At 34.4% G+C, this 12,241-nt stretch overlaps 1 protein-coding gene and 1 long non-coding RNA gene across 4 annotated transcripts in view; one reads left to right on the top strand and one right to left on the bottom strand.

Annotated features, from left to right (window-relative positions):
• Positions 1-11,244, top strand: part of LOC726829 — a 59,118-nt gene extending 47,874 nt beyond the window's left edge. Inside the window, exons 8-15 of one of the 3 annotated variants that reach the window (XM_026442427.1) lie at positions 602-756; positions 953-1,003; positions 2,479-2,750; positions 5,385-5,534; positions 9,647-9,823; positions 9,914-10,163; positions 10,343-10,526; positions 10,607-11,244. In XM_026442427.1, coding sequence (XP_026298212.1) covers positions 602-756; positions 953-1,003; positions 2,479-2,750; positions 5,385-5,534; positions 9,647-9,823; positions 9,914-10,163; positions 10,343-10,526; positions 10,607-10,753 — 1,386 coding nt within the window. In that variant the 3' untranslated portion in view covers positions 10,754-11,244. The remainder of the gene's footprint in view (positions 1-601; positions 757-952; positions 1,004-2,478; positions 2,751-5,384; positions 5,535-9,646; positions 9,824-9,913; positions 10,164-10,342; positions 10,527-10,606) is intronic. The other 2 variants (XM_016913531.2, XM_016913532.2) reach the window with 2 other exon arrangements.
• Positions 6,142-9,663, bottom strand: LOC113218954. Its single transcript, XR_003305213.1, has 2 exons — positions 8,925-9,663; positions 6,142-6,413 (listed from the first exon to the last, which is right to left on the bottom strand). It is a non-coding gene; the product is annotated as an uncharacterized LOC113218954 (long non-coding RNA).
• Positions 11,245-12,241: the final 997 nt, after the last annotated feature.

Here is a 12,241-nt window from a genome sequence, read left to right as displayed (position 1 = left end):
TCACAATCACAAGAAAATATTTACCTTTCGTTTCTCAAAGAAATCAAGTTGGAATAATTTCTAAGAAATTTTTGAAAGTCGAAATTGTCCTATCTTGAAAACGTCGTAGCTATAAAAATAAAGAAGGAAAGAAAATATTGAGAAAAGTCACAATCACAAGAAGATACAGTATTTACATATTTTTTTTAAAAAAAGTCAAGTTGGAAATTTTTTAAAGTCGAAATTGAAAAGGAAAATTAGACTTCTCTATTATTATTTCAAAGGGAAGGATTGGAAGAGATTAATTCAGCAATGGAAGTTCAAATTAAATTGTTATTTAACAAATTATCCCAATTATTATAAGAAGTGGTTATGGAAATTTTTTAAAGTCGAAATTGAAAAGGAAAATTAGACTTCTCTATTATTATTTCAGAGGGAAGGACTGGAAGGGATTAATTCAGCAATGGAAGTTCAAATTAAATTGTTATTTAACAAATTATCCCAATGATTATAAGAAGTATTAAAGTATTAAGTTATTAAAAGTGGAATTTTAAAAGAAAAGAATTGAACTGTACTATTTTCTGGGGATAGGTAGATATCACGTCCTCTTTTTGATTTTCAGAAAGAGCTGTTCGGGGCTGGGGAAGCCGGCCAACCGGATGGGGTGAGCAGCCGGAAGATGTCGAATGGCTCTACCGGAAGCACCAAGCACAAATGGTTGAAAGCATTCAAGAGCTTGAAGACCAGCTCCCCGACGACTCCTCCATCAGCTGACAAGTCAGTAACTTTTCACAACGGAAATGGACTTGGTAGAAACAGTGCCTTGACGTCTTTGTGTTTCTCTTCCTTCTTTTGTTTTTTTTTTTTTATTGGTTTTTAGATAAATAGTTTTGTCTACAGAACGTGTGTAAATGGAAATGCGTTTTGATTAATAAACGAGAATTATTGTTTTGCGAATGCTTTACTAACACAGAGGGAAACAGGCGATGTACCATGCAGTTTCTACAGTCGTCGCCATGTCCAGGTAAGATGGCTAACGTTATTTTTAACGTCATTAATGAAATATTTGATTAAAGTTTATTTCAAAGATCCTTTTATTAGAATCCAAAGAAATTGTGTACAAATATACTTTCTAGCTGATCTTGTTTGTGAAAGCATGCTTGACACTATGCCTAAGATTTTTATCAACAAAAAAATTACTTTTATTTCAAAGATCCTCTTAATAATCACAATTCCAAGAAGCTATTTAATCTTCTTTGTAAGCATGCTTTTTATCTTGACAAGAAAATTACTTTTGCTTCAAAGATCCTTTTAATAATCACAATCCCAAGAAACTATGTCCAAGTATATGTTCTATTTAATCTTCTTTGTAAAAGCATGCTTTTTATCTTGACAAAAAATTACTTTTACTCCAAGATCCTCTTAACAATCACAATTCCAAGAAACTATATCCAAATATATGTTCTATTTAATCTTCTTTATAAAAGCATGCTTTTTATCTTGATAAAAAATTACTTTTACTTCAAAGATCCTCTTAATAATCACAATTCCAAGAAACTATGTCCAAAACTATGTTCTATTTAATCTTCTTTGTAAAAGCATGCTTGACACTATGCCTAAGCTTTTTATCTTGACAAAAAAATTACTTTACTTCAAAGATCTTCTTAACAATCACAATCCTAAGAAATTATATTCAAATATATGTTCTATAATTTTCTTTGTCAAAGCATATTTGACATTACATCTAAGATTTTTATCTTGACAAAAGAATTATTAAAAAAAATTATATTTTCCAGTTTATTTCAAAGATTCTCTTAATAATCATAATCCAACAAACAAAAAAACTATGCACAAGTATATCTATCTAATTCTTCTTTATCAAAGCATGGTTGACACTACATCTACCAAGATTTTTATCTTAAAATTACTTTTACTTCAAAGATCCTCTTAATAATCACAATCCCAAGAAACTATATGTCCAAATATATGTTCTATTTAATTTTCTTTGAAATGATGAAAGGATGCTTTTTATCTTGACAAGAAAATTACTTTTATTTCAGAGATCCTCTTAATAATCACAATCTCAAGAAATTATGTTCAAATATATGTTCTCTTTAATCTTCTTTATGAAAGTATGCTTTTTATCTTAACAAGAAAATTACTTTTATTTCAAAGATCCTCTTAATAATCACAATCCCAAGAAACTATGTCCAAATATATGTTCTATAATCTTCTTTGTCAAAGCATATTTGACATCTAAGATTTTTATCTTGATTTGAAAAATTATTAAAAAAAACTATATCTTTCAGTTTATTTCAAAGATCCTCTTAATAATCACAATCCCAAGAAACTATGTCCAAATATATATTCTATAATCTTCTTTATCAAAGCATGATTAACATCTACCAAGATTTTTACCTTCACAAAAAAATTATTCCAAAAAAAAAAGTGAAACGAGAAAGAGAAAAAAAAAATAAAAAGTATCATCCATCTAACCAGGAAAAGTTTGGAGTCGGAGGGTGGGCATTCTTGGCGCGAGTACACGTATCGAAAGATAACTCCCTGCGATGCCTGCGGCCAAGTGTTGCGGGGTCACAGCCGCCAAGGCGTCAGGTGTCGTGGTTGCAAGGCGAACGCTCACACCGACTGCATCAACCTGGTGCAGCCGGCTATGTGCCCGAGCGTTGCGCCCAAGAAGAGTGGCGGAATCCCTCTTTTACGCCGGCAAAAGACCCAGGCACAGGTCGATGAAACCGCAACTTCTGAATACAGTAAGTACGAACCAGTTTCGAAAATTTGCAATACTATATCGATATATTCTGATTTTCTGATTTTTCTTTCTCTCTCTCTCTATCTCCTTCTCTATCTATCTGTATGTACACCTATCTCTCTTTCTCTCTCATCGTTGAATACGATCGATCCTCTGAAATGAATCGAACTGATCCGCCGAATTTTTCAAAAGCTTAAAGAAAAATTCGCTCAATATATACTCTTCGCATATATTTTCACAAAGAGGAAAGTAAATTGGGAAACGAAGATCAAGAGGGAGATGGCCGATCCAGAATCTAATTCTTGGAAAAGAATTTTTCAACGTAATTCGAAATTTGTTTATACTTTTTTTTTTTTTTTTCTAGAACACTACTTTTCAGGAATCTCTTTAGAAATTAAACTGCATAGATCGTGTGTACAAAGTGAAGATGTCAGAAGAAGAATCAGTCTCGTTTGAGAAAAGAGTATCGATCGATTAATAAAAATGAATCGCGAGAAAAATGGAAAAGAAAGAAAAAACAAAGGAAACTCGAAGTTTGCACGAAAACTTTTTGACTCTTTTCGATCGATCTCCTCGATCATCGTGATAATAACGCAAGGTCAGAGATCAGGGGTTTGCAACGCAACTAACCTAATTTAATGCTCGTCCATCCAGCCATCTTTTCCTTAGATGTCGCCTCCGTCGAGGCGAGCTAGAAAAGGGAAGACTTTTCTATCTCTATCTCGGTGTTGTTTCTTTTTTTTTTTTTTGTGGCTCAATATACACCGTTCAGAGTCATCGAAGCTGAAAAGTCGATCGCCTGGCTGTTCCTCCAGATTCCATTTAAACCCCCTCCATCATAGTTTCAATAAAGCTTATCTGATATCTGTAAAACAGTAAAGTTTTAAAGGAATTTAAAAAAGAAAATTTAAAAACGAGATATCGAAGATCTGGAAGATTGTGCAATTCCATTGTTCATAGTTTTATGTAAATAATAGTTTTTTAAAGCTGATAATTCATTCACACGAGAAGGATGAATCTCTTCTTTCTATTAAGCTATTAACAAGAGGAATTTCATTGGTTTAATTTCCCATTAAATGGCTTCTTCTTTTTTTTTAATCCTTTCAACTTGATCCACTTCTATTGACGTCACGCAAACATGAACGTATCCCTCCCTCTCTTCCTCCCAAACGATCGATGACAATTTCGTTATCACTTTGCCTTTGCAACGTTGTCACACAAAGTTTGAAAAATTTGACCAAGAATCGTCAAATGATCAGAGAGTAATTCAATAGAGTTTCAATGACTCTGAACAAGTGACGCTACTTACACTAACTACAAATTAATTAAACTCAAAAGAAGCGTGTGTATATGTATATATATATGTATAGGTGAACTATGAACAAGTGTCTTTAAATTTGAGAAGCTTTTCTTGCCTTTTTTTCAAACATATATAAAGATACAAATAATATAATTCAATAGATAATATTCTAGAAGGGAAGATCTTCTAAAGAAAAGAAGTATATATGTATATATATATGTATAGATGAACTATGAATAAGTGTCTTTAAATTTGAGAAGCTATTCTTGCCTTTTCTTCAAACATATATAAAGATACAAATAATATAATTCAATAGATAATATTCTAGAAGGGGAGATCTTCTAAAGAAAAAAAGTATATATGTATATATATATGTATAGATGAACTATGAATAAGTGTCTTTAAATTTGAGAAGCTATTCTTGCCTTTTCTTCAAACATATATAAAGATACAAATAATATAATTCAATAGATAATATTCTAGAAGGGGAGATCTTCTAAAGAAAAAAAGTATATATGTATATATATATGTATAGGTGAACTATGAACAAGTTCTTTATATTTGAGAAGCTTTTCTTGCCTTTTCTTCAAACGTATATAAACATACAAATGTACAATTTGAATGGATAATATTTCTAAAAGGGGAGATCTTCCAAAGAAAAGAAGTGTGTGTATATGTATATATATATATATATGTATAGATGAACTATGAACAAGTGTCTTTAAATTTGAGAAGCTTTTCTTGCCTTTTCTTCAAACATATATAATATAAATAATATAATTCAATAGATAATATTCTAGAAGGGAAGATCTTCTAAAGAAAAGAAGTATATATGTATATATATATGTATAGGTGAACTATGAACAAGTTTCTTTAAATTTGAGAAGCTTTTCTTGCCTTTTCTTCAAACATATATAAAGATACAAATGTACAATTTGAATGGATAATATTTCTAGAAGGGGAGATCTTCTAATGAAAAGAAGTATATATGTATATATATATGTATAGGTGAACTATGAACAAGTGTCTTTAAATTTGAGAAGCTTTTCTTGCCTTTTCTTCAAACATATATAAAGATGCAATATAATATAATTCAATGAATAATATTCTAGAAGGGAAGATCTAAAGACACTTGTTGCCTTTAGAAAAAGGGGGGGAAAAAAAGAAACTGTTTAAAGTCGGACACAATTATTAAAGACAATAAGGGAAAAGCGAAAAAATGACGGGAAACAGAGAAAATGAATAAATAAATAAATAAAAGAAAGGAAAGAAAGCATCTCTCGTGCGATGCGACTCGTGCCATCTCTTTGCTATTTCTCTATCTCGTGTGGGCAGACGTGGACGCCATATACCAGGTGCTGAAGCAGGCAGGCGAGATCCGTGGAAACTCGACAAACTCACCACCTACGCCTCCCACAGCAGATCATCCTCCGGCACCTTCGTCAGCGAGGGCCTCCTCCCACCCTTGTTCCTCGTCCACCTCTGGTAAGGCACAATGCACCAATTCCTCTTTACCTTGAAGCAGAATCTCTCTATTTGTGGAAAAAGGAAAAAGAATACAATTTCGAAACGCAATTCCTGAAACAAAAATAGCGTTGAAAATGAAAAAAGTGCTCTTCAGAGTGCATTCCATGTAGTGCGAAAGAGGGATTTCATTTGGAAAATGAAACTCGAATTGCTCGAATTTGTTTTTGGTTGATAAATTATGAAAGTTTCTTTTTTTTTTTTTTTTGCAATGTAAAAATAGTTTATTTCCATGGGAGAGAATGAAGGAGGAAATGGAAATAAATTCGATTCATCGTTGAAATTTTGTTTTGTGTCAAGAAAAAAAAATAAGAATAGAAAATTTTCAAAAAAAGAAAATAAACCAAAAAAATTTTGATCGAATTATATTTTTAAAGTATTAGTAGAGGAAGAAGAAAAAAAAAAAACAAATCTTGTCGCTGTCAACGACTAGTAATAATATATCTCTCCCAAGAGGATTACATAAAAAAAAAAACAGGATGCAACTCTGAAGAGAGATTTTACATCAAAGATTCTTGCGATAATTCTTGAACAATTCTCTCTCTCTCTCTGTTTCAAGGTGACCCTGTTTTTATTTTTTATTCTTTTGATCAACATAAGTATACTTCAGTCTTCTTCAGGGACATGACTCGTAACCGTTGCCTCTTTTTCTTTCTTTGTTGTCTTTCCGATCTTTTCTCTGTCTTCTCTCTTTCTATTTCTCTCCTCCCACTTCATCTTCATTCTTCCTCTTTACCAGCGCGTCATATATATATATATATATGTATATGTATATGTATATTTTTTTTTCTATCATCTCGATGCTTGTTACTAGATTATCCGCGGATATTGATGGATCACCTGGAAAATTTATTTTTCATTTGTACTTTCACGAACCGTCCGGAAATTTTTTTCGAGACAAAATATTTGGTACGCAAGAATAATGTGCGAAATAGATTTCTTTCGCTGCCAATTAATCGATGTATCTATTGTACACATTGTTCTGTGATAATAACATTTACGAGCGAAACAATTCGCTGGAAAAAAATTTTTTTCGCCGATATTTTTTTCTTATTTTATTATTTCACGTAACAGTGTTCACATCTCAAGAAAAAAAAAAAAAAAAGTTTGAAAAAAAGGGGAAAAAATACTCGAGAATCCGTACAATAATAAAATGGCACAAAACTCGTTGTCTTTTTAACCAAAAAATTATTCGCTCATTTGACGAAAAGAAAAGAAAAGAGAGGAAAAGTAACTAATAATAAAATAATCAATGATCCCAATACTATTGACCACAACTTTATTTATCGCCAATTCCCCGAGTCTCCAAAATCGCAAATATAACAGCGAATCGAGAACAGCTAATCGAGCCGAAAATGGATTAACTAACCAAGTTCGCCGCGGAATAGAAAAAAAAAAAAAAGAAAAGAAAATACGAATTATCGAAGAGAGAAAGAGACGAGCGATACGCGAATAGTACGGAGGGAACGCCGCCAGATAGCGCCACCGACGCTTGATACCGAGTATCCCAGAGAAATCGTGCGCCTACTAACAAGCAGAACTTTTCGCTTCAGTAATAAGAGTGAACGGCGTTTTGCATTGAGAGAGAGAAATCCGCAAATGGGGAAGCGCGAAAGCGAGAAAGCGATGCGAAAGGAAATAATGTCGGAACAATCGTTGACCAATTCCATTGACCAGGACGGGGCAGCGGTGGATCGATGTCTGCGACCAGACCGTTCGGCCAGCCGTTGGTACTGAGCCGCCAGGAGTCGCCCTCGACCTCGTCCCCAAGGCCGATGGAACGTTTCTATCGGGCGGCTAGCAAGAAACGATGACCCGATCAAGTGAAGATACACGCTACGTTCCGCGACTCGGGGGAGGGGAAGATGGGATACGTAATTGGGGAATTAAAAGTTAGCGCTCTTTGTTACCGACAGAGAAGACACGGAAGAGAAGACGTATCGAGGATTAGTTGATCAAGATAGATCGAGTGAAATTGTTAATCAATAGGATCAAGGAGTGGAAAAGGTGGAAGATTCAGTGGAGAAATTTTTAATCAAGACGTGTATCGTTTATCGTGAATTGTGATGTGCGAAGAGTGGAAGGTTAAGTTGGGAGTGGTGTAACGATGTAATAAGAGAGGTTAGGTATGATGTGACAGTGAAAATGCGTGGAATCGAAGATGGAATTGGTAGTTGATTTCGAAAAAAAGAAAAAAAAAAAGGAAGATTAATCGACTTTTGTTTCTTCCTCTCCAGTTCTCGAATATGTATATATTCAGATTATTGTTATTATTGTTGTTGTTTAAATACGTGAATCAAAGAGGTGCAATTGCCGGTGCGCGAACATTGGAATTGCCATGGATTTTCTTCGATTCTCTACCGAACGTGTTTGCGTTTAATATGATTTTCAGCATAAGAAAGGAATCGATGCTTAAAAATTAAAAAAATATTATTTATTTGCACAATCCCATCCTGTTACTTTTCTTTGTGAAAAATTACACGTTGAAAAATAAAAAATAAAGCTTCGGTATAGCGATCTTTCTTTTCTTGAATATCCTTGAAAAGAAGGAATCATTTGAAAGATATCAATTTAATTATATGCAACGATAACAATTTTGTTGTGTCTCTTTTTATCATAAAAATTTGTCAAAACTTCTTCATTTTATCTTACAAAATTTATTCTTGAATTTAGGCACGATCAAATTATAAAAAAGATAGATTTTATATAGGTTGTTAAAAACAAAAAAATTACACATAAAAAAGGTAAGGATCCATTATGATAATACTATTATGATAATACTATTAAAACTATAAATAAACAAATAAACGTACAACTTATAAATAACTATTATTTCAATATAATTTTTTTTTTAAATTTAGGAGTGTTTCGAGAGTGCGAATCTCAAAAAAAAAAATTTTTGCAAAAAAAAATGTATAATTATACAAATCTGTTCAGCTTATTCTAATTTCCCGGCTTTCCTTTTTTTTTATGATAGTGCAATCCATTTACTTTTCAATGTAAGGAAAACCAAATTTTAAGAAATAAGAATATGAAAAAAATCTTCACAAAAAATAAGGGAAGAAGGAAAAATGAAGTATGAAGTATTGTTGCGTGAAACCAATGCATCGAAAATAAATTCGAAATTTTGTCAAAAAAAAAAAAAAAAAAAGGGAGAAATCATGTAAATATTATAAATAAATATTTTCTCCCCTGCTTTCATTTCTTGATACGCGAGTCGTGTCCCTTTTTTTTCTCCTTTGTTTTCTTTTTATTATTATTTTTTGTTTGTTTGTTTCTTTCTTTCTTTATTCTTTTTAATTTCTATAAATTATCTTTTTTTTTTATCTGTAAAAAAAAATTTGTACATACCGATCGAAGTTGTCGCTTGATTGAGAAAAACACTATTTATGTCTGCATTCATGGTGTATAATCGTATATCTATATATGGTGTTCTTATTTCTTGTATGTGTACACTTCCGGCCTCGACGTTGACGCCAAACGGATATATTTTTGCAACAAACCTAACATCTTTTATATAAAAATTAACGGAAGAATACGAATCTGTATTTGCATATTGTGTGTGTGTATTTGTGTATATTGCAATTTTCTTGCACGCATATAGATGAATATCATGTACTATAAATCCGGAGTCTAACGAAAAATTGCAAAACTTTTTTTATAATTTTCATTCGCTTTACCATCTTGCTTTGATTTAGTTTCATTTATTTTTCTACAAATTATTTCGTAATAAGAAATATCTATCTATAAATTATACAAACTTTCCAATTTCTTTTGTCTGAAAAATGAAAAAAAAAAAAAAAGAAATTGTAAAAAAAGAAAAGACACGACATAATTTGAAAAGAAAAGGGTAGGTAATTATCCTTCTAACAACACATTTGTGTCGCCCTGCAACCAAACTGTCTAATTTCTCTCTCTCTCTTTCTCTGTTTCTAACTATTCGCTTGTAAGGAAGAAAAAAAATAAAAAAAAAAATAAAAAAATAACATCGCTTAAATAAATGGTGTCAATGTCGAGCAACGAGCTAATTTCAAAGGCTAACTTACTATAATCGCTCATTATGGAACATGAAGCGCCGCATAGTCCACAACGTAGACGCGAGAGGCTGAATCTAAGAATGAAGAGTCTCAGCTTGGATTCCCCGGAGGGTACTGCACACGTTCGACATCGTCCACGAGATTATTATGTCGGTGGACAAAGGGAATCGACGCCACCCAGGCATTCGGACAGTGGAAGCATCAATAGATTATGTGAGTAGATTCGAATTTGAAAAATTGATCTATAAATAATTTTAACTTCAATCTACACGCTTATTTGTAATTTGGATGATTCGATTGCAGCGCCATGCAGTCCAGGCCAGAGCCACAACGTTCATAAACACATCAGAGGAGCCATCAGAATGTCCAGTATGGAGCTGCCCGATGAAAACGAGAAATCTTATTCGTCCGCAAGCACCTCACCCTGCCCCTCACCTCACACCAATAATCAAAATCATATGAATCCACCCGGGAAACGCGTATTACCTCCCAACAATCTCTACGTGGTGCTTTATAACTTCGAGGCGCGACATCGAGATGAATTAGATTTAAAGTAATCATTTAACGAGTATCTAGAATTAGAAAAGAATTCTTTTTTTTTTGAAATCTTCTTTCAAAACTATCTTCTTCCTTCTTCGTTTTTTAATTACGTTAAATAAAACGATTAAATTGGAGGCACTATTAGAACCTTTTAGAATTTCAACACTTGAAATTTAATTGCATGTCACACAGAGCTGGTTACAAAGTGACGGTAATCGACAAATCGGAGAAGGATTGGTGGAAGGGAAAGTGTTTGGGCGGCCGAGTGGGTTACTTTCCCAGCGCGTACGTCATGCGTGTGGAATCCGGACAGAAAACACTTCAGGTTACCCGTAACTTGCAATTGACCGACCAAATAACCCTACTTCGCGATCAGGTATTCTTCCCAACCACGTGGATTCCTCCATCTTAGTTCGTACTGTCCACTAACGCCATCTGCCCAATTCTGCCCACTAGATCGTGATTCAGGTTGGCGAGGAGGTAGATGGCGTGGCGATGGTTCGCTGCGCGGCAGACGTGAGATCAGCGGACCACACGGGCAAGGAGGGGGAGGTGTTGTACAAGGAAACTCTGTGCCCGTTGAAATATCTGCAGGAGGTGTGACAGCAACCTCGCCAGCCAAGCGAGCGACAGAATCGCGCAAATCTTCGTGAGAGATTCTCGGCTTCGGCGCGACGTAACGCGGTTGAAAAGTACTACGATTGCCTGCAATGTGCCGAGCAGTGCCGCCACGTGACCGCTGTTGTCGTCAACAACAACAACAATCCCGGCATGACCGCGAACAATAACAATAATTTGAAGCTGGTCAAGGCCGCGAAGGGGAACAATCTGATTCTGAAGGAGAACTATAGAGCGGCGAATAACACCATAAACTCGTCATCGTTGAAGGAGAATGCGAAAATTTTGGCACGTCTGGACGAGGGAAGAGTTTCGAAGAATGCCAAGAGTGGTGGTAACAATCTAGTGGCAGTGAGACCAACCGTGAAAAACCAACCGTTACCTCTAACCCCGGCCAAAAAGAGATCGTCCCTGGCTCGTCCGGTTCGTGTCCACGATTCCTTCGCTCAGCCGAGAAAGTTGTTGCCTATGAATTACGCGTTCCAGACGTTGCAGAAGTCTGGCAACGAGTCTACGTACGAGGAGGACGAGTACAAGGAGAGCGGTTGGCCGATCCGGCTGAGGCTCGAGCAGATGCTCGAGCTAACCTTGCCGCAGACCAAGAAGAGGACGAAGAAGAAGACGCCAATGATGCTGATGAAGCAGCAGCAGGCCAATAAGCACGCGTGCAAGGACACGGAGAGGCTGCTGCGCGTATTCAGCGTGAACAATGTGGACCAAGATACTAGGTACAACGTCACACGGTGTTCCGTCATGTAGAAACTCGCGTAGATGATTATGTTCATTGGAGGTTGGTTGTTGAAGATTTTTTTTTTTCTTTCTTTCTTTCTTTTTTCTCTTGGAGAATCGAGGCATTGCAGCGCCATCTGAAGTTTTTTTCAGGAGACATTAGACGCTATTTAAGATATATGATTGGCTCGAGTAGAGAGGTCGATAATTTCGTAATATGGCCACGATATAGCGAGATTGCAAAAATATTACAGAGAGACTTTTTTTTAAAAGATATAAAAGTAAATATAACTTTACATTTTTATTATTAGAAATGAAAAAGAAATTGTGATATAAATATAAATTTTAATTTCAATGCATATATATCCCATATAGAGTACACTGATTTTTGCATCAAAGATTTTTCTTCTTTTTTTTTTTTTTATCAAAATTAGCTTTATATTTCCATCCAAAACATTTAATTATTTAATGTAACTAACAAATTTTACTATCTCGCTATATTCTAGCTCATATTAAATGGAAAAATGAACCATGCCAGATTTTTTTTTTTTTTTTTTTTAGAAACCCAGCTGCCAATGTCGGGCACGTCTTGTTCGAAATTGAAATTAATAACTTTGCACCCAATCACGCTACATTTTTGCCAATAAATAAGAAAGCTGTTCGTTCAGTGTGTGACTTGTGTCTTAGTACTATCGATCGCTTGTTGAGTTTGATAAAATCATCCAAAAATAGAGGAGGATCGTG

Source organism: Apis mellifera, linkage group LG8, assembly GCF_003254395.2.
Source record: "Apis mellifera strain DH4 linkage group LG8, Amel_HAv3.1, whole genome shotgun sequence".
Taxonomy (NCBI): Eukaryota; Metazoa; Arthropoda; class Insecta; order Hymenoptera; family Apidae; genus Apis; species Apis mellifera.
The sequence above is the reverse complement of the archived record's forward strand: the minus strand, read 5'-3'. Positions and strand labels throughout refer to the sequence as shown.